The 27,670-nt window shown below is 48.6% G+C and overlaps 1 protein-coding gene and 1 pseudogene across 3 annotated transcripts in view; one reads left to right on the top strand and one right to left on the bottom strand.

Annotated features, from left to right (window-relative positions):
* Positions 1-25,634, top strand: part of Otud7a (OTU deubiquitinase 7A) — a 324,086-nt gene extending 298,452 nt beyond the window's left edge. For all 3 annotated transcript variants that reach the window (XM_029480173.2, XM_029480172.2, XM_029480170.2), the window contains 3 exons: positions 19,769-19,883; positions 20,051-20,135; positions 22,456-25,634. In XM_029480173.2, coding sequence (XP_029336033.1) covers positions 19,769-19,883; positions 20,051-20,135; positions 22,456-23,877 — 1,622 coding nt within the window. In that variant the 3' untranslated portion in view covers positions 23,878-25,634. The remainder of the gene's footprint in view (positions 1-19,768; positions 19,884-20,050; positions 20,136-22,455) is intronic.
* On the bottom strand, positions 876-1,389 carry LOC110298735 (nucleolar protein 16 pseudogene; annotated as a pseudogene).
* Positions 25,635-27,670: the final 2,036 nt, after the last annotated feature.

Here is a 27,670-nt window from a genome sequence, read left to right as displayed (position 1 = left end):
GTCTCAGGCGTATCTAAATCCTCTATATTTTAATTAACTTTAACTGGCACATCAAATCAAGTGCACCATGTTGTATCTCAGTGTACATGCTGTGTAGTATTCTAACAGTGTACATGCTGTGTAGTATTCTAACAGTGTACATGCTGTGTAGTATTCTAACAGTGTACATGCTGTGTAGTATTCTAACAGTGTACATGCTGTGTAGTAGTCTAATCAGGGAGAACATACCTATCTTCTCCGATACTCATTACTTCTTTATGTTGAAAGTATTCAAAATCCTTGCTTCTAGCCTTTCCTTTTTTTTTCTTTTTTCTTTCTTTTTGTTTTTCCCCCCACAAGTGTACCTTTAATCCTACCTAGGGCTACACAGAGAAGCCCAATCTCAAACAAAACAAAAACACCTAATCACGTTACACAGGTAAAATACTCCTTTATCATGTACAGAACACACTGAAATAGAGCATCCCCTCTGAACACAGAACAGCAGGCCCTGGCTTTCTGTAAGCTCCCAACGAAACACAACCATGGCCTTGAAAGAGTTCCTTCTCCTCCAAGTGGTGGTGGTGCAAAGCCTTTAATCCCAGCACTTGGGAGACAGAGGCAGGTGGAACTCTGTGAGTTGAAGGCCAACCTGGTTTACAGAGAGAGGTCTAGGACAACTAAGGCTATTAGAGAGATGCTCTCTCTCAAAAAAACAAAAGGACAGTTCCTTCTCTAGAAGGAAGGAGGGGCGGGGGAGAGACAGAGACAGTGTGCATGTAAAACCTGATTCCATAGGACTTAGCCAGCATCATCTGAAACTCTACATCCCTTGCCTTACAGCCTGGGTTTGCTTTCTTTGGTCCAATAGACCTAGGTCCGGGGGTGTGTACCACTCAGTCTACCTCCATCTTCTTACTCTGCAAAGAATTGATGAAGGCTTGCCATTCTGTTGGGTAAAAGCACTTATAGACATTGATCTTATTCTGAATCTGTTGGGGGTGGGGGGTCTTGATAGTAATTCTCTTCCCCAGCCATGGCCTTATAGTCTTCCCCATGATTCTCCACCACGTACTGAACATAGTCGATGAGGTCCCGAGACAAAGTATTTCCTTTCTTCTCTGGGAGGCTGGCTTCTGCCTCCAGGTCATTTACGACATAGAGCTTCCATACAAGATTGGGTCCCTCCTCTGTGTCTACTTCCATGGACTTTACCTTCCTCTTACGGAGGGGAACCGCCCTGTTGGGGGTCTATGACCAACTCCATCTCCGCCAGGTTCTGCCGCACAGATTTGGTGTGGTCCATGGCACTGCCCTCCAACGAGCATTCTAAGCATTCCAGTTTAGACGCTTTTGGTTGACATTGTAACTGACCTTTTGCCTCTGAGTCTTTCCCTTAGCCTTGGGCATCTTGCAAACTGCCGGACCAGCAGCTCAAACTCTGAAACAGCAGCTCAAGCCCCGAATCATGCTCTCCGAGCTGCGTGTTAATAGTCCACCTCTAGCCTTTTCAAATGCATGCTGTCTGTGTCCTTAGAGGGATTTTTAACTCTAAAGCTAATTATCGCTAATGCTCTGTATGAGTTTTTATATAGATGCAATCCACCTTAGATGGAAACAAATTCCCTGCAGAATTTGTGCAAGCTGTGGCCCAGCACTTAGTTTGCAAATAGTTTTATTGGAACACAGCCAAACTCATTCCCTGACATTTTCCTATGACTGCCCTGCAATGGGGTAGCAAAATGTGTGTAACCAGCTGGCCTCTGACTTTAATTTACTAGCGCTGTTCATGCCCACTCCTGCTGTAGTCAGCTTTTAAACCAAAAAGACAACACTACCTTTAGATCGTTATAGACAAACAGCCATTTCAGCACTCATGTGCTGAGTGAACCAGCGCCACCTGCTGCACAGTGCACACTTGCAGTTATCAATAAAACACAGTGGGTCATATTTATATTCAGTACTGTCACTGCTGGCAAAGAGGGCTTGGTCTTGTTAGCTATGAAGGATGTGTGAGTGTCTGAGAGGGAAGGACAAGGCTTTGTTACTGCCACTCTTATTTTCAGTACAGACTGAGATTTCCTCACAGGAGACTGAAGGTCAAGAAGATGGCATGTGTTCTTGCCCTTGGATGTGGTTCTAGGAAACTCCAAGTGGTTGGTTCAGGGCTTCCACTAGCAGGAAGCTCGGGGTGTTCATCCTGACCCTTTACACTGAGTAGATCAGAGCCTCTACATCCTGCCCCTTCCTCTGGACAGCTGGCAAGGTGGGGGCACAGACACAAGTCCAGGGCCCTACCTCCTCCAGCCCTTATTGTATGCCCTTCCACATCTGTTCCTGCCTGATGGTCAGTCAGAGAGTCAAAAGATCTATGGGATGGAATCTGAAGCCAGGCAGTTGAAAGAGGCTTCTTGCCTCCTCCCCAGAAGCCAAATCAAACCCCAGCTCGCATGCCAGTGTAGCCAGAAATGGGTCCCGGCAGCCAGGGTAACGGTCTGCTCATCACTCACTCATTGCCACTGATCACCAAGAGAGACTCTCCATCATTAAAGTCTGGGAGGAACAGTGCTTTTCCCCGTCTCTCTGTGTCCAGTGGTACCTGCCGGCTTTTCTAGGGTTTTGTTCTGCTTCTGTTTTGGTATGGTCTGAGATAAGGATTTCCTCCGTTGTTCAAAATGACCTCCAAACCCCTGGACTCAAGTAATCCCCCTGCTTCAGCTTCCAAATTACTAAAACCATATGCACACAAAGGGTGCCTGCCATCCTTCGTCCTGTAGCCCTTGCAAGGCAAAAGAAGCCTCCATCAGGATGTGGCTTGGGCCAGGTCTGGGCCTCCTTGTCAGCAAGAGTCCCTGAAGTCAGCCTCCATCAAGTTCATGGTCTCCAGTCTCTCCAGATGCCTTTGTGGTGACTGTAAAGCTGTCTTTGTCACTGTATCCCTCTAAAGGCAGAATGGGAGTGTTTCACCTTAGGGGACAAACTTTTTCCATAGCCTGGGTTCTGGCCCTAGAACACAATGCAATTAAGTAGCTCTCTGGATCCTCCCAGAGTCCCCGTGGGTTCTGCCTGCAAGGCCACTGTGTGACCAGAGGCCAGGTTAGAGCCCTGGAGAGGATGCAGTCTTTACAGAGGATAAGCCTTTACCAGTAGATGCTCTGCCATCACCCAAGGGAAACACTGCAGAGATGCCCATGGCTAGATGACATTCTGAATGGCCCAAAGCCTGAATACATTGTCCCTGTGTGTGAACCTCCCCACTGTAGGCACTCACCATTCCTATGGGTTGGACTTTGGCAGCTTCCGGACCACAGCAAAATTAGCAGATATCTCCCTTCCTTCACACATAGATTCGCTGTGGCTCTGGACTTTAGTAGCACACGTGATTTTCTTTCCTTTTAATGTTGAAAAAAGATTCCCTTCTGCCTCAAGGAAGTACTTCCTAGCTTCTCCTTGCTGGTCTCCATCATTGCTGCTTTGTACATTGGAGCCCTAGATAAGGGGAGGCATGCACAAGCAGTCAGGCTAACCGCCCAGGTGGCTACTGACAGCAGACAGCTAAAGACGGCATCTACTGTGTCGTCTCGCTGCACAAAGGGGTGGTTTACATGCGTGAGAGGTGGGAAGTTTCTTCACACAACTCAGAACAATGCACAATTTCAACTTGTAAACTATTTCTGGAATTTTCTATGTAATATTTTAAAGCATGCTCAGCTATAATGAGACTGCAGAAGCTTTCAGATAAAGGAGTTCCTGCCTCACTGGTCCATCCCCTGTGCCACCTGAACCCTAACCTGGGGCAGCAGCTGCTAAGCTGTGGAAAGCTGGGGGAAGGGCCTCTGTCCCCTACTCCCCACATTAGCCAGAGGTCCTATATCTTGTGATGCAGGAACAAGAGTCAGTTTCATGAACACACACCAAGCACCAGATCTCAGCATCCCTCATAAATTCTCTCTCTTTTCTAAGGGAAAGGAACCCCAGCAGGAAGACATGTGATAAGAATTCAGTATGTTGTACTATTAGCCCAATGGCAAGGGCTGTAGTTGAAGAAAGAGTGATTGGAACTGGCCTTGGCAGTCAGAGGTGATGTGGGGGAGAGGGGGTACCCAGAGACAAACTAGCATGGACAAAGATGATGATAGGCCACTGTCAAGTGTTGATGACCTAGCAGAGCAGGCCCATGTATCCTGCCCTTCCTCAAGGACTTGTGCTAGCATCTTACCTCCACTAGGCTGAGCTCCCAGCTTGGCATTTCCTGGTTATGGAGCAGACTGAGAAGCAGGTATAGTGGAGGAAAAAGAACTGTCTGTGTTTCCAGACAGTTCCACTGGGAATCTTACCTCTTGCTTGCAATGCCCATTCATCCAGGGAGAGGCCTGGATACAGAAACTGGACCTTCACCAACAGGTCGTATCTGGGGACACTACAGCTGGCTGCTAGGCTCTCAGCCAGATGAGTGGATGTCAGAGGTTCGCAGCTGCGGTCTGTGGGTGCAGGCTCTACCTAATGGTCACTCACACTCTGTCCAGTTCAAGATTCAAGAGTAGAGTGTGCCAATGCCCTGGCAGTGGCCCCCAGCAGCTGACTCAGTGGTGCAGTCCTCTGTTTCCAAACCTGCTGTAACTAGAGTTCAAATTAGAGCCTCCCAGACAGCTGCAGAGCTCTGGGTCCACCATGCCTTCCAAACCTACAGCTTAACCAGCAGCTCTTTGCCTGGGCTATGCTGGATGCTATCCCAGTGCCATCCCACTTGAATGAAGTGTGACACTCCCTACAAACCCCCGTCAATCCTCAAAGATGAGGTTCTGGAGCTGGAAAGATGACTCGGTTACCAAGAACACTTCTCTTGCAGAGGACCCATGTTTAGTTCCCAGCTCTTTGTAGCTCACAACCACCTGTAACTCCAGGCCCAGGGAAACTGACACCCTCTTCTGGCCTCAGAAGGTACCAGGCAATCATGAGTTAGATATGTAGACATGCAGATATTCACAACATGCACATAAAATTAAAACAAATCTCTAAAAAAAAAGAAGGAGGAGGAGAAGAGGAAGAGGAGGAGGAGAAGGAGGAGAAGAAGGAGGAGAAGGAGGAGGAGAAGAAGAGGAGGAGGAGGAGGAAGAGGAGGAAGAGGAGGAGGTCCCTTGGCGTCACCATCCCCACCCCACCCATGACGCCAGGCTTTTTCCCTCACGGCACACCCTTCTGCAAGAGCTTCCAGGGAAGCTAGGAAGCATCATGATAATTTAAATGGGAATTCCCCCAAAGGCTCACGTTTGAATACTTGGTCCTCAGTTGGCAGAACTGTTTGTGGAGGATTAGGAGGTATGGATTTGTTGTAGGAGGTGGGTCACTGGGGTTAGGCTTTGAGCTTTTAAAAGACGTGTGAATCCCAGAGCTCTGGATCTGTCTCAAGGTTGTGGATCAAGGTGTGAGCTCTCAGCTGCAGCCTGGACTATAACACTCTGAAATAGTAAGCCACATTACTCACTTTCCTTTCTAAGTTGCATTGGTCATGGTGTTTTATCACAACAACAGCAAAGTAACTAAGACAGGCACCGCCCACTGAGGACTAGTCAGAGCTTCAAGGTCACTGTAGCTTCCCATTGAAGCCTTTACATGATGGAGGGCTGCTGCAGAAGAAGGTGCACTGCATGAAGCTCTGCTCACTGAGCAGCCCTGCCAACACAAGAGCTATGCAGGAGGAGACACGGCCATTTGTCAACAGCTTCCATCGTCAGCCCACCCAGTGCCTGGCCATACTTCAGAACAGGCTCGGATGGGTCACTGGCCAGCCAGCAGCACGAGAGGGCATGAATGCAGGCCTCCCCACTCCTGCTTATGGTTTCTTCAACATGTATTTGCTTGATAAATAAGATGCAACTATGATACACGCCTTGAGAGCCTTCACAGAAGAAATGGGGAGGGCACTCACTTCCTGGGGCCATGGCACCATGGTGGCTCTCAGGTCTCAGGAGAAGGCCACAGGAAAGATGTGCTTGGGACTTGCTGCCACCCTCATGTCTCCCACCATGCTCACCCAACTGGGACCAAAGACTTGAGGCAGGTGGGATCCTGAGTACACCCCAGGGAGACCCAGCGTATGCCATCCCAGCCAGAGGCAGGAGTGACGTAGGACCGCTGCAGCTCATCTTCCATTCTTGATAGAACTCTTTACCTATGTAGTGAGCATGGTTTATATTGTATTTTATCATAAGAGAAGTTGTTTCATGGCTCCAGTGCAGTAGTCAGGGTGGACCGACACTCAGCACCTCTAGATAAGCAGTGAACACCCATCAAACCCTAAGTATAAAAGACTTGAAGTCATGTGCCACCTGCCCAACAAGTGTATGTAGTTGGGCTAGAACCATTCTCAAGACCAAGAGAACCCTGGGGATTGATGGGTGAGGTAGTTAGTTGTCTTAGTTAAGGTTTTATTGCTGTGAAGAGACACAATGGCCATGGAAACACTTGTAAAGAAAACCATTTGTTTGGGGATGGATTACAGTTCAAAGGTTTAGTTCACTATCATCATGGCAGGCAGACATGGTGCTGAAGAGGCAGCTGAGAGTTCCATATCTGGGTCTGCCAGCAGTAGGAAAGGAGCTGTGACCCACTAGGCCTGGTTTGAGCTTCTGAGACCTCAAAGCCCACCCTCTGGTGATGCACTTCCTCCAACAAGGCCACACCTCCTAATAGTGTCCCTCCTTATGGACCTGTGAAAGCCATTTATTTCAAATCTCCACAATGGGTATTATATAACCCAGCTCCCTGAGGGGAAGCCCGGCAGCTTTATAGGTAGGAATGTGTCCTGCTGGCCAAGTCTTTGTTGGAAAGGTTCCCTGAGTCTTGTGGACATGGCTCTAGAAAGTTAAAGATGAAGGGGCAGGGGGAGATGGCATCCTCTGGAAGGTAAGAGCCATTTGAAAATCATGGAGTGTCCCTCAGATTCAAGGGACAATTATTCAATTATTACTACATTTAGTGGCTTCTATCATAGAGTAACTTGGGGGCTTGGGTCTTTGAGAACCTACCAAGTATCACGTTAAAAAGTTGCCTTTGGCTGTAACAGGTGGCAGGAGTAACAGGTGGTTTCCAGGTGACTGGGCACCAGGAAACACATGTATCAAGTAGGTGACAGACCATCAGATACAGCATACACTGGCCAAGGAAGTTACTGTGATGAATCAAGTCAGGAACTTCTGGATAGCTAGGGCCCAGAAGTTTCTCCTTTTAAAAGTAAGGCCATGGTCCTACAATCTCCTTCAGGGACAAATATCCAGGGCCCAAAGACCTAGGTCAATTCATTGCAAACAGGCCCAATTCACAATACTTTAAATCAGACTTTTCAACTACAATTGTGAAGAGACACGTTCAGTAGAAACCATACTTGGGATTTTGAGGTTTGATCCAAATAGTCCCACCTCCCTCAAGCTCTACCCTCTCCCTCAAATCCGCCTTCTCCTGCACCACCCTGGAGTTCAAACCTTCAACACCCAAGGGCCATGTCCTCGTTTAGTTTTCTATTACAGTGATAAATACTATGACCAAAAGCAAGCAACTTTGGGGAAGGGGTTAACCTGTCGTTCACCTTACAACTCTCCATCACAGGAGGAAGTTAGGACAGAAACTTGGGGCAGGAACCAGGAGGCAGGAACTGAAGCAAATGCCACGGAGGAGTGCTGCTTGCTGGCTGGCTCTACACGGCCTTCTCACCGTGCTTTCTTATACCATCCAGAAACACCTTCCAAGGGTAGTACCACCACCTATGGACTTGGCCCTTACACATAAATCACAATCAAGACAATATCCCATAGGCATGTTTACATTCAAATCCGATAAGGGCATTTTCTCCACTGAGGTTCCCTCTTCACGGATTACCCTAGCCTGTGTCAAGCTGAACAAAAAGAAAAAAAAAAAAAAAAAAAAAAAAAAAGGCCAACCAGCAAAAATGTATCCTTTCTGAACTTGACACACAAAAATGTATCCTTTCTGAACTTGACACACACAAAACCACATCAGTATTAATCCATAACCTCTCTTTTCCTGTTTGTCCCCAAAATTGTGTTACTATTAATAGAGAATATAATATGACCTTAAAGGTCCAACAGTACTTAAAATATTCAAACATATTAAGTTCAAGTTTTCTTTTACAGTATCCAACATCTCTCCACTGTGGGCTCCTATAAAATTAAAACTAAGTTACATACTTCCCTATTCCAAGAGGTGCCACTAGGTACATTCACAATCAAAACAGAAACCGGATTCCAACGGTGTTAACTCAGTACCCAACATCTGGGACTCACTACTGCTTGTCTGTGCTCCAAAATGCCTGGAGCTCTACTTCACCACTGCCATCCGGTGCACACAGCTTGTCTCATAGGCTCAGGCAAGCACTGTTCCACATCTGCTGCTGTCCTTGGTGCTCACAGCACAGCCCTGGCATCTCTAACATGCTGGTGTCTCCATGGCAGTTGGTCTGTATATCCACCAATGGCCTCTACTGGCCTCTCTTCAGGGACCCTGACCCTGCCACATGATGCCAAGCCTTGACCCCTTCAAATCCTGCAGCTTTCATCTCATGAAACTCAGCATCATAGGAGACTCTTACACATTACCACGTTCAGCTTCCAGCTTGAGATGCAGCCTTGGCTCACTCTGGACCACAGCTTCTGTGCGATGACCCTGAAGAAATATTTCCAGGAGAGTTCACCTCTGTGATGCTGTTGTCTTACTAATCACAGCTGATTTCTCAGCCCCAGCTAAACAGCGTCAATCCCAGGAAAGCAAAGGCTTCATTTCCGTGGCTCTGGTCTCTTGTTAATCATAACTGATTCTTCATCTACAGTTGACCAAGAACTACAGGTTCTTAATTCAAATATATTTATCACATGAGTGGCCTTAATAGAGTCTTTGCTTTCCGCTGAAACTTCACAAGCCAGGCCTCCATCATCTGCATTTCTTTCTCAACACTCTTACCTTCCAATTTGCCATATAACCACTAACCATTAAGCTCTAAGACATCAATAGCTTGTCCAATCCAAAGTTCCTAACATCTCCATAGTCCTCCCCAATCGTCGTGGTCAGGTGCACCACAGCAGTACCCATGATCCCGGTACCAGTTCCTCTCCTAGTTTTCTTTCAATTGCTAAGAAGATACCAAAACCAAATGGTAGAAGAAAGGGACCTTTTGTTTGTTTAGGGGGTTGTTTTGTCTTACTGTTGTTTGGTTGGTTAGAGTTTTTTTTTTTCTTTTTTTTTTTTTTGGTTGGTTGGCTGGTTGGTTGGGGGGGGGGTATCTGTGTGTGTCTGTGTCTGTGTCTGTGTTGCTTGCTTATTTTGTTTTGACCTACACACCATGGTTAGCAGTCAATCATTGAGAGAAGTCACAGCAGAACTCAAAGCAGGAGCCAAGCCTGGAGAGAGAACTGTAACAGAAACCATGGAGGAGTGCTGCTTCCTGGCTTGCTCTCCATGGCTTTCTCAGCCTGCTTTCTTACGCCACCCAGGAACACCTGCCAGGGGTAACACGGTCTGCTCACTGGGTCCTCCAGCCCTCCCACATCAGTTAGTAACCAAGGTGATGTCCCACAGACTTGTCTACAGACCAATCTGATGGGGCATTCTCTCAACAGAGTAATCTCTGCCCAAATGACCCTAGCTCCTGACAAGTTGACTAAAAAGGCCAACCAACACAGGTCACTTATCCACACACAGCACTGATGTGTGATAAGCTAATCTGCACTACAGTCTGTGGGTGCTCAGATCCTATGTGGCACCCACATATCAGAGTGTATCTGTTACAGATGGGGGGTTGCATGTGTCCTGAGCAATGCTCTCAAATATTTAAAGGTCTGCAGTTAATGGCAAGATTCCCAAAATAACCAATCAGTTCCATGCAAAGTGCCCACGAAGACAAGTGCAGCCTTACCTTGTCTCACTGCACTGGGTGCAGAGGGTGCAGGCATTCTCTGTCCCTGAATGTTGGCGCTGGGCTAGAACAGCAGGGCTGGAATCACAGGCTCTGGGTGGTCTCATGCCATGTACTTTCCACGCACAGGTCATGTTCTTAGTTCTTACCAGAGGTGACTTCTTAGACTTCATCATCTTCCATCCGCACTTTACAGAGGAGGGGGGGGGGCATGAGGAAGGAGAGCCCATCTCCAGGGAATGGCCACAGTGACATAGCATTAGAGTGGCCAATGAGTAGAGTGGATGCCATGCCTTCTAAAGGGGGACACTTGGCCCCCAAAGACAGTTGCCCAGTGATTGGGTAGTATGCAAGTGCTAGAGAGGGGCCTGAGGAAGTGGTGTCTCAGGTCAACAGTGCATGGATTCACACAGCATTTTGACCTGGTGATGCAGGGGTCTACGTTGTTAGAGAAGGGGAGCAGGGGCGGTGGTACCTCACAAAGACGGAGGAGTGTGTGAGGTGGCTGCTTAGATAGCTCTCCTGAATGCAAACATCTGGGCTACACCAAAAGCAAGAAACCCTGGGGCATCAGGTCAGACTCTGGGAGAGGAGAGAAGGTTAGCACCGGGCAGGACAGCTTCAGACTCCAGGAGGAAGCCTACAGATGTTCAGGTTTACGATTTGTTTATTGCAACAGTAAGTCAACACAAAGAACTTCACCAAGAGCATCTGGCAACCTTGTCTGTTAGACACAACACACACTTGTGAGAATGAGGCATCTAGAGATTCCAGGGAGCCAGCAAGTGTGTAAGCAGCTTGCTTGTCGGCTACATTTGATGTGCAACCCAGAGCACATTAATCTGTGCTTTAGTAGTTCCAGGTCAACAAATTAGGATTTTTTTTTTTTTTTTACGCGATGCCAGAACCCAAACCCAGGGCCTAGTGTTCTACCACTGAGCCACACCTCCAGCCCTGACGGCATGCTTTAACTCTCAGTGCATTTAACAGTGCACACACTGACCAGTCATTTGTAAAGAGCTGTACTTAGACCAGAGAAAGGTGTTGCCATTCTGTGCCTGACACAATGGGATGTTGCTAATTCCCCATGGGTCTGAGGCACTGGTCTTGACATGGCTGTGTCCACTCATTAAGAACTTCATCTGATCTTTATACATTTCCTTGTGGCTTCCTCACCTCCTTCACACTCCACCACCACCTGCTGGAGAAAGAGGAGCCAGGGTGAGGGTAACAGGGCTTCTAGTTTACAGCCCAGGCTGTCACGTTTTGGCACACTTGACTCTTGGCCCACAAACTTCACTAAAGATTGAAAGGAGGCCAGAGCCTGTGGATGAACTTAATGGCTAACAAGCTCTATACCAGGTTGCATACCTAGAGCACACCCTTAAGAGTCACTGAATCTGCCTGTACCTTGACCTTGGATTCTAGCCTCCAGGACTGAGAAGAAAAGAAATCTCAGTTGCTTACAGGCCACCTTGTCTGTGGTGTTCTGCCACAACAGCTCAAGCTGGTGGCATGGGAAACCATACAGAAATGAAAGGATCTGTGGTGCTAATGATGCCCTCAGGTAAAGGGAGTGGCCAGTCCTAACGACAGTCCTGAGCTCCTGGCTCCTAAGAGCAGGTGGTGCCACTTGTCCCTACATAGGATGTTCTCTATGCATGCCTCAGTTGAATGATGCTGGCCAAATGTTCTATCCACCAGATACCTGGACACAGCAACCAGGGTCTTCAGAGAGCACCAGCACGGATCCCTCAGGAAGCCTGGTGAAGCATTTGGGTGTCTGCACCTGCTGTGTAGCTCAGGAAAGGGTGGGTAGGGCTTGAAGGAGAGGCTGGCAACTGGGCACACTCCTATCCTCCCACCTTTCTAAGCCCACGGCCAGTTCACTCCACATAGTTGACGGCTGCTGGCATCTCTCCAGGCTTATGTTGTGTTTCTGGGCCAGTGGGACTTAGGATAGGGCACACACCAATGGACTGGCAGATGTCAGCTACTAAGACAAGGGTGGCCAAGTGTCCAGCAAAACCATATTTGCCCTTTCTCCTTTATGGTTGTTAGCGTGGTAGAGCACGCCCCCAGCCCCAGCTCACTGTTGTTCCCATAACCTGAATTCAGCTATAGCCTGAAAATATTAAATGGAAAATTCCAAAAGTCAACAGTGAGACCACACTCACGTTGCTTTCATTTCAGTATATCTTATACTGTTGTATTTCATTAGTTATTGCTGTGAATCTCTTACTGTGACTAATTTACGAATTAAACTCCATCCTTGGTGTGTTCATGTAGAAAGAGCACAGGCAGTGAGCGAGTGAACGCCATTGCTCAGGCACCCACGGGCCCATGAGATGCAGGTATGGCAGCTAGTGCATGTGTGGTGAACTTGCAAGCAACTTACTGCACATGACTGTCTGGAGAACTGGTCCACTTGCTGTTATGTAATGGTCCTCTGCTTTGTAACCATTTTTCTTAACTCTTCTTTGTCTGATATTGGGTGGCTTCCCCTAGCTCTTTGTATTAGAGCGTGTCTTTTAAACTCCCTAGATCTTTAGATTCATTATGGAATTAGTTTAGTGGTGCGAGCTGCCTTCGCTTGTTTTGCTTTAATCCCAATCTAACAATAATTATCTTTGGACATGTATTTAATTATATGAATGGTAAGGATGGGAGAAAGCCACCATCTTCACTAGTCTTTTCTCCTAGCTCTGCCTGTTCTTTTGTTTTCCTTCTATGTCTTATTTTGGATTAATCGTACTTAGTAACTCTATTTGCCCAGATTATTCAGGGATTACAGATAGACTCTTTAAGGAGATTCTATTTTCAAGTGATACTGTCTGCTTCCTGGGTTGCAAAGAAACTGCATCCCAGAATCCTCTCACTCTCTGCACCACCTGTTCACACACTCACACACACACACACACACATATGCATGCACACACACACATATGCATGCACACACACACAGAGACACACATACACTTAAACACACATAATATACACATCACGCACGCACACAGACACACACAGACACTCATATACACTCACACACACACATATACACACATATACACACACATATACACACACTCACACACACATACACTCACCATGGATGAAAGCCGGTACTGCTGTCTTGGCTGCAGAGATTTGGTTATCTCAGAATTACTAAAAGGAAGAAAAAAGGGAATTTGAACTTCACCTTCATTTATTCCATTTCCATCACTCTAGGTAAATCTAAGTCATTACTGGAGACACCTTCCTTCTTGTTCTTGTGAGATTTTCACACTCCCCAGTGCAGATAAGCAGGTGGAAAACTGGCATCTTTGGGTTTGAAAAACCTTTTGATCACCTTTCTCTCAGAGCTTTGCTGGAATAAGAATTAGCAGCTTTTCTTTCATCCCTTTAAAGATCTCACCTTTTGCTTTATCTGCTACCGTTGAACTGTAGGCTCCAAATCTTATCCTCCTTTCTCTGTATCAAACGCGCCTTTGCTCTCGGGAGCTTTAATGTGCTGTGGGAAGGGATGTATTTGTTGTTACATGGCTGCTGTTATTGTCCCTGTTGATGTTCTCATGGCTTCCCTGATAGGTGGGATTGTTTGTTTGGTTTTTGTTTGTTTGTTTGAGTGTATGTGTTTTTTAACATTTTTCTCTGCCTTGCTCTAATTTCTCTGGAATAACAGTACACAGATCTTTTTTTTTGATTTTTAATATTTTTATTACATATTTTCCTCAATTACATTTCCAATGCTATCCCAAAAGTCCCCCATAGCGCCCCCCACTTCCCTACCCACCCATTCCCATTCTTTTGGCCCTGGCATTCCCCTATATTGGGGCATATAAAGTTTGCAAGTCCAATGGGCCTCTCTTTCCATTGATGGCCGACTAGGCCATCTTTCGATACATATGCAGCTAGAGACAAGAGCTCCGGGGTTCTGGTTAGTACATCATGTTGTTCCAACAATAGGGTTGCAGATCCCTTTAGCTCCTTGGGTACTTTCTCTAGCTTCTCCATTGGGAGCCCTGTGATACATCCAATAGCTGACTGTGAACATCCACTCCTGTGTTTGCTAGGCCCCGGCATCGTCTCACAAGAGACAGCTATATTTGGGTCCTTTCAGCAAAATCTTGCTAGTGTATGCAATGGTGTCAGCATTTAGAAGCTGATTATGGGATGGATCCCTGGATACGGCAGTCTCTAGATGGTCCATCCTTTCATCACAGCTCCAAACTTTGTCTCTGTAACTCCTTCCATGGGTGTTTTGTTCCCAATTCGAAGAAGGGGCACAGTGTCCACATTTTGGTCTTCATTCTTCTTGAGTTTCATGTGTTTAGCAAATTGTATCTTATATCTTGGGTATCCTAAGTTTTGGGCTAATATCCACTTATCAGTGAATACATATTGTGTGAGTTCCTTTGTGATTGTGTTACCTCACTCAAGATGATGCCCTCCAGGTCCATCCATTTGCCTAGGAATTTCATAAATTCATTCTTTTTAATAGCTGAGTAGTACTCCATTGTGTAAATGTACCATAATTTCTGTATCCATTCCTCTGTTGAGGGACATCTGGGTTCTTTCCAGCTTCTGGCTATTATAAATAGGGCTGCTATGAACATAGTGGAGCATGTGTCCTTCTTACCGGTTGGGAAATCTTCTGGATATATGCCCAGGAGAGGTATTGCTGGATCCTCCGGTAGTACTATGTCCAATTTTCTGAGGAACCGCCAGACTGATTTCCAGAGTGGTTGTACAAGCTTGCAATCCCACCAACAATGGAGGAGTGTTCCTCTTTCTCCACATCCTCGCCAGCATCTGCTGTCACCTGAATTTTTGATCTTAGCCATTCTGACTGGTGTGAGGTGGAATCTCAGGGTTGTTTTGATTTGCATTTCCCTGATGATTAAGGATGTTGAACATTTTTTCAGGTGCTTCTCTGCCATTCGGTATTCTTCAGGTGAGAATTCTTTGTTCAGTTCTGAGCCCCATTTTTTAATGGGGTTATTTGACTTTCTGGAGTCCACCTTCTTGAGTTCTTTATATATATTGGATATTAGTTCCTTATCTGATTTAGGATAGGTAAAGATCCTTTCCCAATCTGTTGGTGGTTTTTTTGTCTTATTGATGGTGTCTTTTGCCTTGCAGAAGCTTTGCAGTTTCATGAGGTCCCACTTGTCAATTCTCGATCTTACAGCACAAGCCATTGCTGTTCTATTCAAGAATTTTTCCCCTGTGCCCATATCTTCAAGGCTTTTCCCCACTTTCTCCTCTATAAGTTTCAGTGTCTCTGGTTTTATGTGAAGTTCCTTGATCCACTTAGACTTGACCTTAGTACAAGGAGATAGGAATGGATCGATTCGCATTCTTCTACATGTTAACAACCAGTTGTGCCAGCACCATTTGTTGAAAATGCTGTCTTTCTTCCACTGGATGTTTTTAGCTCCCTTGTCGAAGATCAAGTGACCGTAGGTGTGTGGGTTCATTTCTGGGTCTTCAATTCTATTCCATTGGTCTATTTGTCTGTCACTATACCAGTACCACGCAGTTTTTATCATAATTGCTCTGTAGTAAAGCTTTATGTCCGGCATGGTGATTCCACCAGAGGTTCTTTTATCCTTGAGAAGAGTTTTTGCTATCCTAGGTTTTTTGTTATTCCAGATGAATTTGCAGATTGCACTTTCTAATTCGTTGAAGAATTGAGTTGGAATTTTGATGGGGATTGCATTGAATCTGTAGATTGCTTTTGGCAAGATAGCCATTTTTACAATGATTGGTCAGTCTTGATGTTCATAGTCTTTCCTTGGCTGTGACTCTCTCAAAACTGTTCTTCATCTGTTTTAGTTTGTTGTGGGGTTTGTTTTGGTTTTGTTTTTTACTGTTATTGTTTTATTTATAGCTCTTCTCTTTGATACTTTCTTCTCTCTACAATCAGATATCAATTCCTGCATGGTGCCCACAGTATTATAGATGGATACATTCAGTCCCCAATAGCTGCAACACCTCGGTTGTGTCTAAGTTGGCACCCACTGGTATTCAGATGCAGATAAAGTGGAGTGGGCTGCTCTAACACTGACGTGATATGAGACGTGAGCATACATACCATAGTGTTGTGTCTTTTTAGAGAATTGGCCCCTTTAGCGTTGTCTCTAGTATCATAATGACTTTCATAAAACAGGTAAGGTGAAAGATAATGAAGTGGTGTCTTTAAAGACTGAAAGAAAAACTTCTATTCTCAAATTATCTATTAAACAGCTCCACGGCATGCAGGAGTCATGCTTTCTCAAACAAAAGAGAACTTCACGCCTGCGCACCAGTGTTAGAGTCTTCTCAACACATTAGAGTGTTGGTTTCTTTCTTCCTTCCTCAAAGGTTGTTTTGTTTTGTTTTGTTTTGTTTTGTTTTGTTTTGTTTTACTGAAAGTCAGTCATTTTTCTAAGCAGAAAAGACTGAGGAAATCACTTCGTTCCTGGAAACAGGCACACTTTTTTTTCTCTACAGCATGTTGAAAGCTGTCAGGACACACAAGGCAGGTCACCCCCTCCTGGTAGCACAGAACACTGTCCTAACCGTACCCTGAGTTTGTGGACCTGAGCTCTGCAACTTGCGCTCCTGCTCCTTGGTGGAGAAGAGAGCGCAAGCTCTGCAGAGAACACACGTTGGGATGTTTGCCCATCTTCTGTGGGGCTGGGGGAGGTGGAGGGTGCACCCATGTTCTCATGCTTATGGGAGCCAAAGGTCAATATTGTGTCTTCCTCAGTCCCTTTGTGCCTTTTACTTTGAGACATGGTCTTTTGCTGATGTAGCTCAACTGGCTGTCCAGCGAGCCCCAGCTCCTCCTATCTCCAGCTCCCCAGCCCTGAGATTACAGGTATGAATTTTTGCACCTAGCCTTTAATAGGTGCTGGGTTTTGAACCTCATGTTTGCAAGGAGAGTTTACCAACTGAAACATTCCTCTAGCCCCTCACCCATCCTTTTTGTGAACACCATGCTCAGTCCTATAGATGGGAGCCTGTAAGAGCCAACTGGTTTCCTACTTCTCTTTTCTGGAGGAAGAACCTGCATAACTTCACTGGCTTGCATTCTTCTTTCATGCATATAACACATCTAGCTAAGTTCTTCCTACTGGGGTCAAGTCAACCCCTCCAAGTTGTCTCCATCTTCCCTCAGAGGCATTTTTCTTTCCTTCGAATTTGAGTCACTTAGACTGGCTGAGCCATCCACTCAGGGGTAGGCTAAAGACATGCTGAGAATCCATGCTTTCTCATTGTAATGGTAAACACCTCAAGCAGAAATATCCATTGTGTTTCATAGAATGAAAACTCCAAATCTTCATGGGCCAGTTAGAGATGCTGTAGTAGGCTTACAGGCTAAAGGTAAGAAAGAGTTCTTTCCAAAGCAAACTGAAGAGTAAATCCTCTAAGGCCCATTTTGGAAGCTGTTGCTGTTATTGACATTTGCCACCAGGGGGTGCCCTACAATGCCGCCATTTCTTTGCCTGGGTAAAGCAGATGTTTTTCCATGTACAACGGGACAAATATGAAATGCAATTGATGCTCATGAGGACAGCCTGTTTTTGAGATGTCCCTGGCTGCACCTCCCCTCAGCCTTCAAACAGGCAGCAGCTCATACTCGAAAGATCAGGTATGAGCTATGTGTCTCCACCCCTCACTTAGGACGTAGTCTTCACCCTAAGACACGAGAGTGGACAGACTGTCAGGCTCTTTCTAGGCAGCCAGCACTAGAATCTTCAGATGTATTTCAGTTGTCTTCTCAGAGTGGAGAGACCAGGAACCCAGTCCAGGCTGTCTGCTGAGGGTAAGAATCCCCAGGCACGCTGTAGCTGTAAGGTAAGAAAGCTGGGACGTCCTGGTTTAGGTAATTTATCAGAAACCAGACAAAATCATAGTGGCTAACAACATACAGGTTGGGCTCCCAAGTCAACAAAACCTGTGCTGGAGTTCTGGTTAGCAGACAGTTCTTCTCCAAATGAGGTTCAAGAGCCTGCTCCTGACGTCATATACTTGCATTGTCTGTGTAGGAGACATGGGCAGAGAGGGAAACGTCCCCTAAGCCTGGCCATATTGCCCAGAACTGACCATATTACTTTGCTCACAGCCTGTGCATTCAGCTAAGCAAACCACTCCCCACCACACCCCCTTGCTAAGAGGATGGAAAGTATAGTCACAGCTGGCCCATGACGGGGTAGACAGCCTAACCCAGAACACCCAAATTATACCCACAGGAATTATTTCTGACAAGTTATTATCCTCTATAATAATCTTTTCCAAAACACCTTGATTTCAAGATCCACGGGGATGCATATTTACAACGTAATCCTCCATCCTGATTCAGGACCCTTGCGTTGGCCCTCTGTATGAAGTACAGATCCCTAGGGGACACAATTCTAGTGAGTCTGGGATGCAGTGTTCCTAAGGATCACTTCTGCTGCCCCCAGTCACCGGTAGGAAGCCACGCCAAAGCCTCAATGTGTGTTTGCTGACCTACAAGACAGGCTGAGCTCGGCCCTGGAAAGGAAAGCCACATCAAAGCAGAATGAGATGTCCCAGTCCCCTCCCCCGTCAGACCTTACCTACAGTGCTCCACTGCTGGCCACACACAAGGAAAACCCCTAAACTGGCTGGTGATCCACAAAACTGCCTTTCATCTGTTTAGGTGGGAAGAAAGGGGGGGTGGGGAGGAAGCAGTTTGCACTCACAGTCTCTTTAGAAACACTAGAGGGCAGCATTGAGTCGCATCTAATTTCTCAACTTTGCAGTATTGGCTCCTGGATTTTCTGTGTTTTGTTTGCCTTTTTGTTCTTGCCATAGCACTGCTAGTATGAATCATAGGCTACGGGCAAGCAAAGGGACAAAGCAGCTGCCAGAGGCCCTGAGCTGGGCTTCTCTGCGGTGGTGAGACTCCAGAGGGGTGGGGCATCCTGAGCGGAGTGACAGAAAGGAGACTGGTACTCATTAGGAAGGTGGAATTTGGAAACCATCGCCACACTTCTTCCTGTTCACTACCCCTGGCAACACCCTGAGGAGAAAGCAGATGTGACATTAAGGATTCCATTTGCTAGGAGCAGGGATCCCTCAGGAACTCTTATCAGATCTCAGTACACCCTTAGGTACATACTGACCCCACCCGTACTGAGCTCGGTGGCTGGTGTGCCTCTGTCCAGATGCTTTGTGGTGAACCAGCTCCTCTGAGAAGTAACAGGCCAAACTCCCCCACCTAATCGCCGCCGCCACAGAAGGCTCCCTCTCTGCTCCCCTTTTAAATGGGGCTTTAGGCCAACACTGCCTCCCCTGGACTTGTCACTAGATGCTTTCTGTAGGAGCCTGCTGCCTGGTCCTACGCAGATGAGCTGGGGGGGGGGGGCAGCCCCCACCTCCAGTCTTGCCTGCAGAGCTCAGCACACACCTCTCCCAACTTGCAAATTCTGCCCTTCCCTGAGATGAAATGGAGGCAAGGAGCAGGCCATCCAAAAGTGGCCTTCCGTGGTTCACCACACCCACCTGGGTCTTTCTTCAGAAATAGCAAAAGCAGCCATAGCTTTTTCTCATCCTGACACGCAGAGAGATGCCTGCCCTCTAACAGAAAGAGACCCTGTCAGTCCAGGTGATGCCTCCACCTGCTTGCTCTTCGCCTACATTATAGAAAAATGGTGATGTGGTCGAGTTTGAAACCTGTAGTCTTAACATTCGTGGTATGCAGGTTCTGAGTCTACCTTCTGTCTCCATTGGGTCACCTGCCCTGGGACAGCTATTTTTGAATTTCTGAGCTCTGAACTCTGCTGGTGCCTCCAGCCTCCTGGCAGGCAGGAGAGCTGCCTGTCACCATGCCTCTCTCTTCTTCTGTTTCAGCTGTGATCCCTCTGACGGATTCGGAACACAAGCTGCTGCCCTTGCACTTTGCAGTGGACCCGGGAAAGGACTGGGAATGGGGGAAAGATGACAACGACAATGCCCGGTTAGCCAAGTAAGTCAGTCCTGCCCTGCAGTCCAGCCCCGACCTCAACACCCTGCGGGAGGGTGGTGGTGACAGGACTCCTGTTGGGGTTTTGGGGACTAAAGGGCAGGGAGAGGATTGCACGCGAGTGAGCTCCTGCCACCTCCGGAGCTTCTCACTGGGTGTTCTTTTGTCAGCCTCATCCTGTCCCTAGAAGCCAAGCTGAACCTTCTACACAGCTACATGAATGTGACGTGGATCCGCATCCCCTCCGAGACCCGGGTGAGCCTGAGTACACGAAGCCCCACCCAGTGACCCGGCAGCAGCTGCTTTGCGCGGTGCGGGCAATGCTGTGCCTCCCGAATGTCCCCCACGCAGCGCTCGGCTCCACGCCTCAGGGAGGTCCCACACCTTCATGCCCCAGAACCTGACCCAGCTACTCTGACTCCTAGTCCAAACACTTCCTCCTGGTGGGAGGCGGGCGCGTATTAGGGGCCCTCCCTCTCCCCCACCCCCCTCCACCTCTTATTTTACACAGCAGGAGAGGAATAAACACACCCACTCACAAAGCAAACCGTAGGCAAGTCAAAACACAAAACTATCTCTGCTGAGATCGGAACAAAATGTGCCGCGGCAGAGCAGAATTAATTATAACTGTGTGTGGATCCTTAGAAAATCTAGGGAACCAACAGCGCTAGTCCTCAGCGCGCGCCCTTCCCCTCCCTGAGGCGGAGGTGGCCTCTGGTGGAGCTAGCAGAAGGCGGAGAGCCGCGGACCCATCCCAGGGGTGGGAGGGGGGTTGCCCCTGCTTGCAGATGCTGAGAGATTCTTTTTAAGTTTGTGACTGATGTTTTCATAATCTTGGGAGGGAACTCCCAAGGGAAGGGATTTGTGAAAATTGCTTGCAAATAATTGGTCCTCCCTGACATCCGTTTACTTATGTATCCAGCGGATTCAAAGTACTGAAAGGAGACATCCCGCTGAATGGTTCCTGCCCCCACTGTTCTGATTGCTCACTTCCGCTTCACCTGGACATCATCCAAGTAGGGCGCCCCCACGTGGCTCTGATTCGCCATGTTCCTGGGGCACAAGAGACAGCCAGTCAGTGACAATCAGAATCTTGCCTCTCTCATGCTGGAAGGTGCCACTGTGCCCCAGGATGATGCTCTGTAGCACCTACGTGGTATGCAATGGCAGCAGCCCTAGATCCATAATCAGTACCTTCCAGCTGAGCACATTTTTTCCCTACAAAGAGCAGGATGCATGGCCAGACCTTGGTGACCTCCATATCAAGTACAAAGCTCAGCAGACAACCCCACTACTAAAGGGCACACAGCCAAGGCCCCTCTCTTACTGGGGCCCCTTTCCCTGTTTCAACCTTGAAGCTGACACTCTTTACCATCCCCGGCAAGCCAACCTAAAACTCAACACTCTCTCCAAACCCAAGTGAAAGGAGGGATTTGTGCCTGGGTGGTGGTCAGCACAGGTCTGCCAGCCTTGCTTCTACTAACCTAGCCACAGCAGCTCATCCTTCTGGAACCTGCTTGAGCAGAGGAAAAAAATAAAGTGAGGAGCAATGGCTTCTCGCTTCTCCTCTAAAGAGCAGAAAAAGCCTGCCCAGGAATGTACTAGTTCCTGACACACCCAGATGCAGGCTGGAGAGATGCTGTCTTTCCAATGACTCTCCTCACAGGAAGCTCCCTCTTTGGAGAACCTATGGCAGCTGCCTACCCAGCATTACCTCCTCCCACAGCCTTCTCAGGCTTGCCAGCTATCCCAGAGATTGGCCTAGCCATGCTCTGCATGGTCTCACCCTCCTCACTGGCTGCCCCCAGGTAGTGTCGTCCAGGTTATTCTCCATGGCATTCCTTCACTAGTGCCGTCGCACAAGACCCCACATCCTCACTGGAAGCCATTTCCAGCATCCTTCTCAGCTTAGCATTCCATTTGTAGTAAGAGAAGGGAACCCCTGAAGTAACATGTCATAGCTGGGTAAAGGGAGTGGTGGGTCCAAGATGAAGAACAGGGTTTAGGGCCAGGTGCGTAGCCCCTGCTTGGAATAAGTAGGTGAACCATCTGTGTGGGAGAGATGCTGTCTTCCTTGCTGCCCTCTGCCTTTACACGGAGATCTGAAACATGTTTCTAATGGTGCCAGTAGTCTGACCATGGAGGAAGGCCAAAGTGTGGACCTAGTGTTTCTCTATAAAATACACTGAGGACACCAGCTAAGTTATGGGCATTCTGGCTCTATTCATCCACTCAGGATTCTAGACTTTCGGGTATCTGTGAATTCCAAGAGAAAGTTCATGCATCCTCCCTCAAAGGATGGCACTGAAGTTTGAGGTCCCTACAGAGCATTCTGTCAACATCTGGAAGCCGTGTTCCATCCACCCTTGCAACAGTTACGTGCTCTGTGGGCTCCTATTCCATAAACGCCTCCATCCCTCTCTTGTAGACAGCCCCCACCCCCAACACCTACAGCAGCAGAGTCCCCACAAAGAAACTCCAGTATCCCAGTCTCAGCTCCACCTGTGTTCTTGGGGCCTACACGGGGACAGCTTTTCTGTATGTAACCTTCCTTTCCTGCCTTCCCTCCCCACAGGCTCCCCTTGCACAGCCAGAGTCTCCAACGGCCTCAGCAGGGGAGGATGTACAGTCCCTGGCGGAATCGCTGGACTCGGACCGCGATTCTGTGTGCAGCAATTCCAACAGCAATAATGGCAAGAATGGTAAGGACAAGGAGAAGGAGAAACAGCGCAAGGACAAGGACAAGACGCGCGCGGACTCCGTAGCCAACAAGCTGGGCAGCTTCAGCAAGACGCTGGGCATCAAGCTGAAGAAAAACATGGGCGGGCTAGGCGGCCTGGTGCACGGTAAGATGGGTCGTGCCAACTCTGCCAACGGTAAAAACGGCGACAGCGCCGAGCGCAACAAGGAGAAAAAGTCCAAGTCGCGCAAGGGCAGCAAGGAGGAATCGGGAGCGTCAGCGAGCACCTCGCCGTCGGAGAAGACCACGCCATCGCCCACGGACAAAGCGTCGGGAGCGTCGCCGGCCGACAAGGGGAGCGGGTCAAGAGGCGATGCCTGGAAGTACAGTACGGACGTAAAGCTGAGCCTCAACATCCTGCGCGCCGCCATGCAAGGCGAGCGCAAATTCATCTTCGCCGGCCTGCTGCTCACCAGCCACCGGCACCAGTTTCACGAGGAGATGATCGGCTACTACCTGACCAGCGCGCAGGAGCGCTTCAGCGCGGAGCAAGAACAGCGGCGGCGGGACGCTGCGGCCGCTGCCGCCGCAGCCACGGCCACCGCCACGGCCAAGCGGCCGGCGCGCAGGCCAGAGGCCGAAGGTGCGCCGGGCCCGGAGCGCGCCTCGCCCGGCCCGCCAGCCGCGCCGCCCACGCAGCTGGTGCTCAAGCTCAAGGAGCGGCCGAGCCCCGGGACTGGAGCGAGCGCACGGGCGGCTCGGGCGGCGGGCGGCGCGGCATCCCCGGGTCCGGGCGGCGGCGCGCGGCGCGCGGCTCCCGGTACGGGCGGACAGACTCCCGGCCGCAGCCCGCCCGCGCCCGCGCGCCAGAGCGTCATCCACGTGCAGGCGGCGGCCCGGGACGAGGCGTGCGCGCCGACCGTGGGCGCGCTACGGCCGTGCGCCACGTACCCGCAGCAGAACCGCTCGCTGTGGTCTCAGAGCTACAGCCCAGCGCGCAGCGCGATGCGCACCGTCAATACGGTGGAGTCCTTGGCGCCCGGCGGAGCGGACGCCCCGGGGCCCGCGGAGCACAAGTCGCAGACCTACAGCAACGGCTTTGGCGCAGCCCGCGACGGGCTGGAGTTCGCCGACGCCGACGCGCCGGCCGCGCGCTCGAACGCTGAGTGCGGCCGCGGAGGCCCGGGGCCCGCTCAGCGGCGCTGCCAGCGGGAGAACTGCGCGTTCTACGGGCGCGCGGAGACCGAGCACTTCTGCTCCTATTGCTACCGAGAGGAGCTGCGGCGGCGGCGCGAGGCGCGGGCGGCGCGACCCTGAGCCGTCCAGGACTGCTTTTTCCATCCTGTGGGTCTTTTTTTACTTGCTCTGGTCAGCCCAAGGGCCGGCGCCTCCTCGATCAGTGCTGTGTACGTGTTTGGTCAAACGTTCCTAATGGTGCCTGAACCTACACTGATGCCACTCAGGTAGTAGACGGATAGGAAACAAGTCATACTGTTGGAAGTGGGTGTGCTAGCCTAGCATCTGCCTCGTACCTGTGGAAACTCAATAGCCATTGCAAGAGTATTTTTGTTCCTCTATACGAGAAATAAAGAAAATCGCAGCCCTTTGTTTTTAGAAGGGAGTGTTTTACATGCTTTTTTTTTTCCTAACCTAGGGACTGACCTCTTCCAAGTAGCGGTCACTTGCCTGCAGTTGGTAGCACGCAGGGTGTAGAAGCAAACGCGCAGCCTGGCCTGAGGTGGAGCTTCCTCTGCAGCTCCCACCTGCTTCCCACCTGGGTCCCTGGAGACCTCCAGCAGTCACCTTGCTACCTGCTGACGCTGGCCCTTTAGGACTCCCCACCTCCATTTCATAAGCAAACCCTCCTCCCACAGCACCCCCTATCTCTTTTCCCCCACCCCTCCCGCTCGAGCAACATTCACACTGCCGTCCAAGCTGCGGGCGACCACAGAATGGGCACCGGACAACCTACCTCTCAGGGCACGGTGAGGTGTAGCGATCGCTCCCAGTGCCGGGCAGCTCAGGTGACAGGGGCTTCCCAGAGACACTTGGGGTGCAAAAAAAGCGGGGTCCTGAACCCACAATCGGACCGGCCCACCTATGAGCCAGCATGATAGACTGGTCATATCTCCTTTGAAGATATGGAATGAACTGTCACTGGAGGGCCCCTTAGGAGGTGTGATCACATCCGTGCCGCAGAGGAGGGGACAGAATTGACCCCTTGGTCACTGTGTCAGCCCATTGGGCTGCTTTGAACCCAGCCTAGCCTTCTTCCCTAGGGCAGGGGCTGAGAGAGGCCAGGAGGGAAGGGAACCACCCCTACCCCACCTGCCTCTGTCAGGGTTCAGCCGGGTTAAAGGGCTCTCTGCTGGTGGAGACCCTTCCCAGAGCGGCCCTGCTCCTGGCTCCATGCCACACTGAGGGAGCAGCCAAGTCTCCGAGCAGTCTCCTTTTTGGTGCCTCCTACATTTCTTGAGGAAAATTTAAAAATAATAATAATAATGTGTCCTTAGCTACCCTGTTTTGAGCAGCAATATGCAGCCTCTTCCGTCCAAGATTACCTCTGCAGACCACTGTTCTTGGCCAAGGACACTGAGGAGCCAGTCCTCACTAAAGAGCTAGCGAGCTTGCTTCCAGGACATATGGAGGAGATGGGTAACCTTCTCGCTAACGAGACAATACTTTCACGCCTGTGAGAGCTTTAGACTAGCCCCTGATAGCCCTAAAATGAGAAAGCACCTGCTTATCCTCAGAAAGCACAGGAGCTGGGCTATACCTTCATTGGAGCCAACTCCTGAAAGGATGCTTCATCCACTGACATCCAGAGCAGCAAAAGCAAAAATAAATAAATAAAATTTTCAAAAGATGGGGAGGGATTTTTTTTTACTTGTTTGGAAACTTATAATAAAACAACTGAGTATCTCCTGTGAGTAATTTCTTTTTTGTTTTTAATTATTCCACAGGCTGAGGAGTCTTCAGTAATGTATTCAAGTTTTGCATAAAGTGGTTCCTTAAATCAAAGTTATTTATTAAATAGAATCTTTAAGAAGTCCTTTTCAAAGTCTTACTTTTCGTGCTGAACACGATACTTTAAATGTGTGGGGATTACTAATATTCATGTTCCTGAGAATACTGGGGTTTCTCCTTTTACTTGGAAAGAAAAATTGATTCTCAAAAAATCTCTTGCTGAGAGGGTTTGTGGCAGCTTTGAGGAGTGGGGGACAGTTTCTTTTGAACATGACACCTGAGCAGCTGCTTCGCCCACCAAAGCTATAGGTCACAAAAGCCTCTGGCCAGCACAGCACTCTAGCTCAACTCTCGAAGCAACCTGACGAATATTCTCGTGTCCATTCAGAAGCCCAGTCCTTATACACTGGAAGTAGACATTCGTGTTTGTCTTTCTCATACTGTGATATTAAAATGGCTGGCTATACAAATCCTTTATCTTTCTCATGCACTCTGCCAGAGAAGATAGATAAATAAATAAACAGGGTAAATTGAGAATTAACGTAGTTTGTTGTCATAGAGGAAACCCTCCCAAACAGGACAGTGGCTGTGTACTCTTGAAGCATGATGGCAGACTCTGATCTCCTTCGTGGCCAGGTTACTTCTCCCTCTTCCATCTTATGATGAATGTGCCGTGCAGAAGAACCAAGGGCATAGACCCAGAATGTAGTCCTACTAATCTGGCCAAATAAAGGACCCCAGGCCCCTCCGCTTGGTCTCATTGGACTAAATAAGGTGGGGTACCAGCTGGGAACCTAATCCAAACAGTCCCAGTGTTTAAGACTAGCCATTGCCTTCTGTGCAGTATTAAACCAGGGTAAGTGAGAAGGGTCGTGCAATGTGAACGAGTGGCTTCTGTGCTTCGTGATCCTCAAAAGAGCTGGCTCTCGTGCTCCCTGGCCAGGCTTAGTGACTGGAGACAGGAGCGGGTGGGCTGAGTTCCCTTACAGCCCTCTTTGACTTGGCAGCTCTCTGTGGATCAAGGAAGAAGAAGGTGGCAAGCCCAGCTTGAGAGACACTGCCTGTGCCAGTAGTAAGTAGGGCTCCCCATCAGCTCCACCCATACTTTCTGAGAGTTTTGGGTATTTCTAAGCAACATCCAATGTCCAAAAGAATCCCCTTTATTTGTAAACCCCTGTGGAGATCACATCAGAATTAACTTCACATTTCCTTCACATGCCTTGCCCGAGAATGAATGGACTAGTTTTCCAGCCCGATCTCTTTATAGACTTTATGTGCTGTTATGTTCAAGTTTGACAGGCCAACTTTAAACGGTACTATAGAAATTATTTTCATATGATTCTCAGAATGCACCACAGAGCAATATCTTGCACCCTTGTTTTCACAGAGTTGTCCCTTAGAAGAGGAACTGGAGGTGAGCAGGGCTACACAGTGATTGCGGAGTCTGAGATTTTATGTGGGCCCTCTGAAACCAGGACTGTGTTAAGAGCTTCTTTTTAACTGAGGTTTTGGTTGGTTGGTTGGTTTGGTTCTGTTTTTCTGGTTTTTTTGGTTTTGGTTTTTTTCTGTGTATGGGTTTGTGGTGCTGCAGTCATTCCTATTAATGAAAACTTTGTCACTAAGTAACTGTGCCCGCTTCCTTACCTGTGAGTATCCAGTGCTACTTGAACCTATTGTTTTACGAAGATAAAGTTTTCCAAAAATCTCTTAGCTTAGAAATTCTGGTAGCTTATTGTCATAAGTAGCTCCTGTGACAGAAGATAAAAGAATCCATCTGAGTACAGGCCTCAGGGTGTGGGGTTCCCCCATGCAGTCCCCACACCCAAGTCTCTGGAACAGGGCCAGCTTTTAAGACACCACCTTCCCTTAGCATATGTTAAAAACAAAACGAGACAAACAAATCCAATAAAACAAGGAGAGGGTCAGGATTATAGATATTGGTGTTGGAAAATTTGTGGAGGAAAAAAAAAAGGAGACTGTTCCAGTTCCGTTGTGTGAGAGTCTCTATCGTTAGGTACAGGCAGAAGGCTTACCTCAGGTGTGTTCTTTGAGTACTTTCCCACTTACTAGAAGCCCTAGAAGCAGTGTCTGAGTGAGCCAGCTCTGACCTTAATCCCCTTGATATAGAGGAGTGTGGACAGAG

This window comes from Mus caroli, unplaced genomic scaffold, assembly GCF_978045245.1.
Source record: "Mus caroli unplaced genomic scaffold, Mus_caroli_1 scaffold_8, whole genome shotgun sequence".
Taxonomy (NCBI): Eukaryota; Metazoa; Chordata; class Mammalia; order Rodentia; family Muridae; genus Mus; species Mus caroli.
Note: the sequence above shows the minus strand (reverse complement) of the source record. Positions and strands in the feature narration are given on the sequence as shown.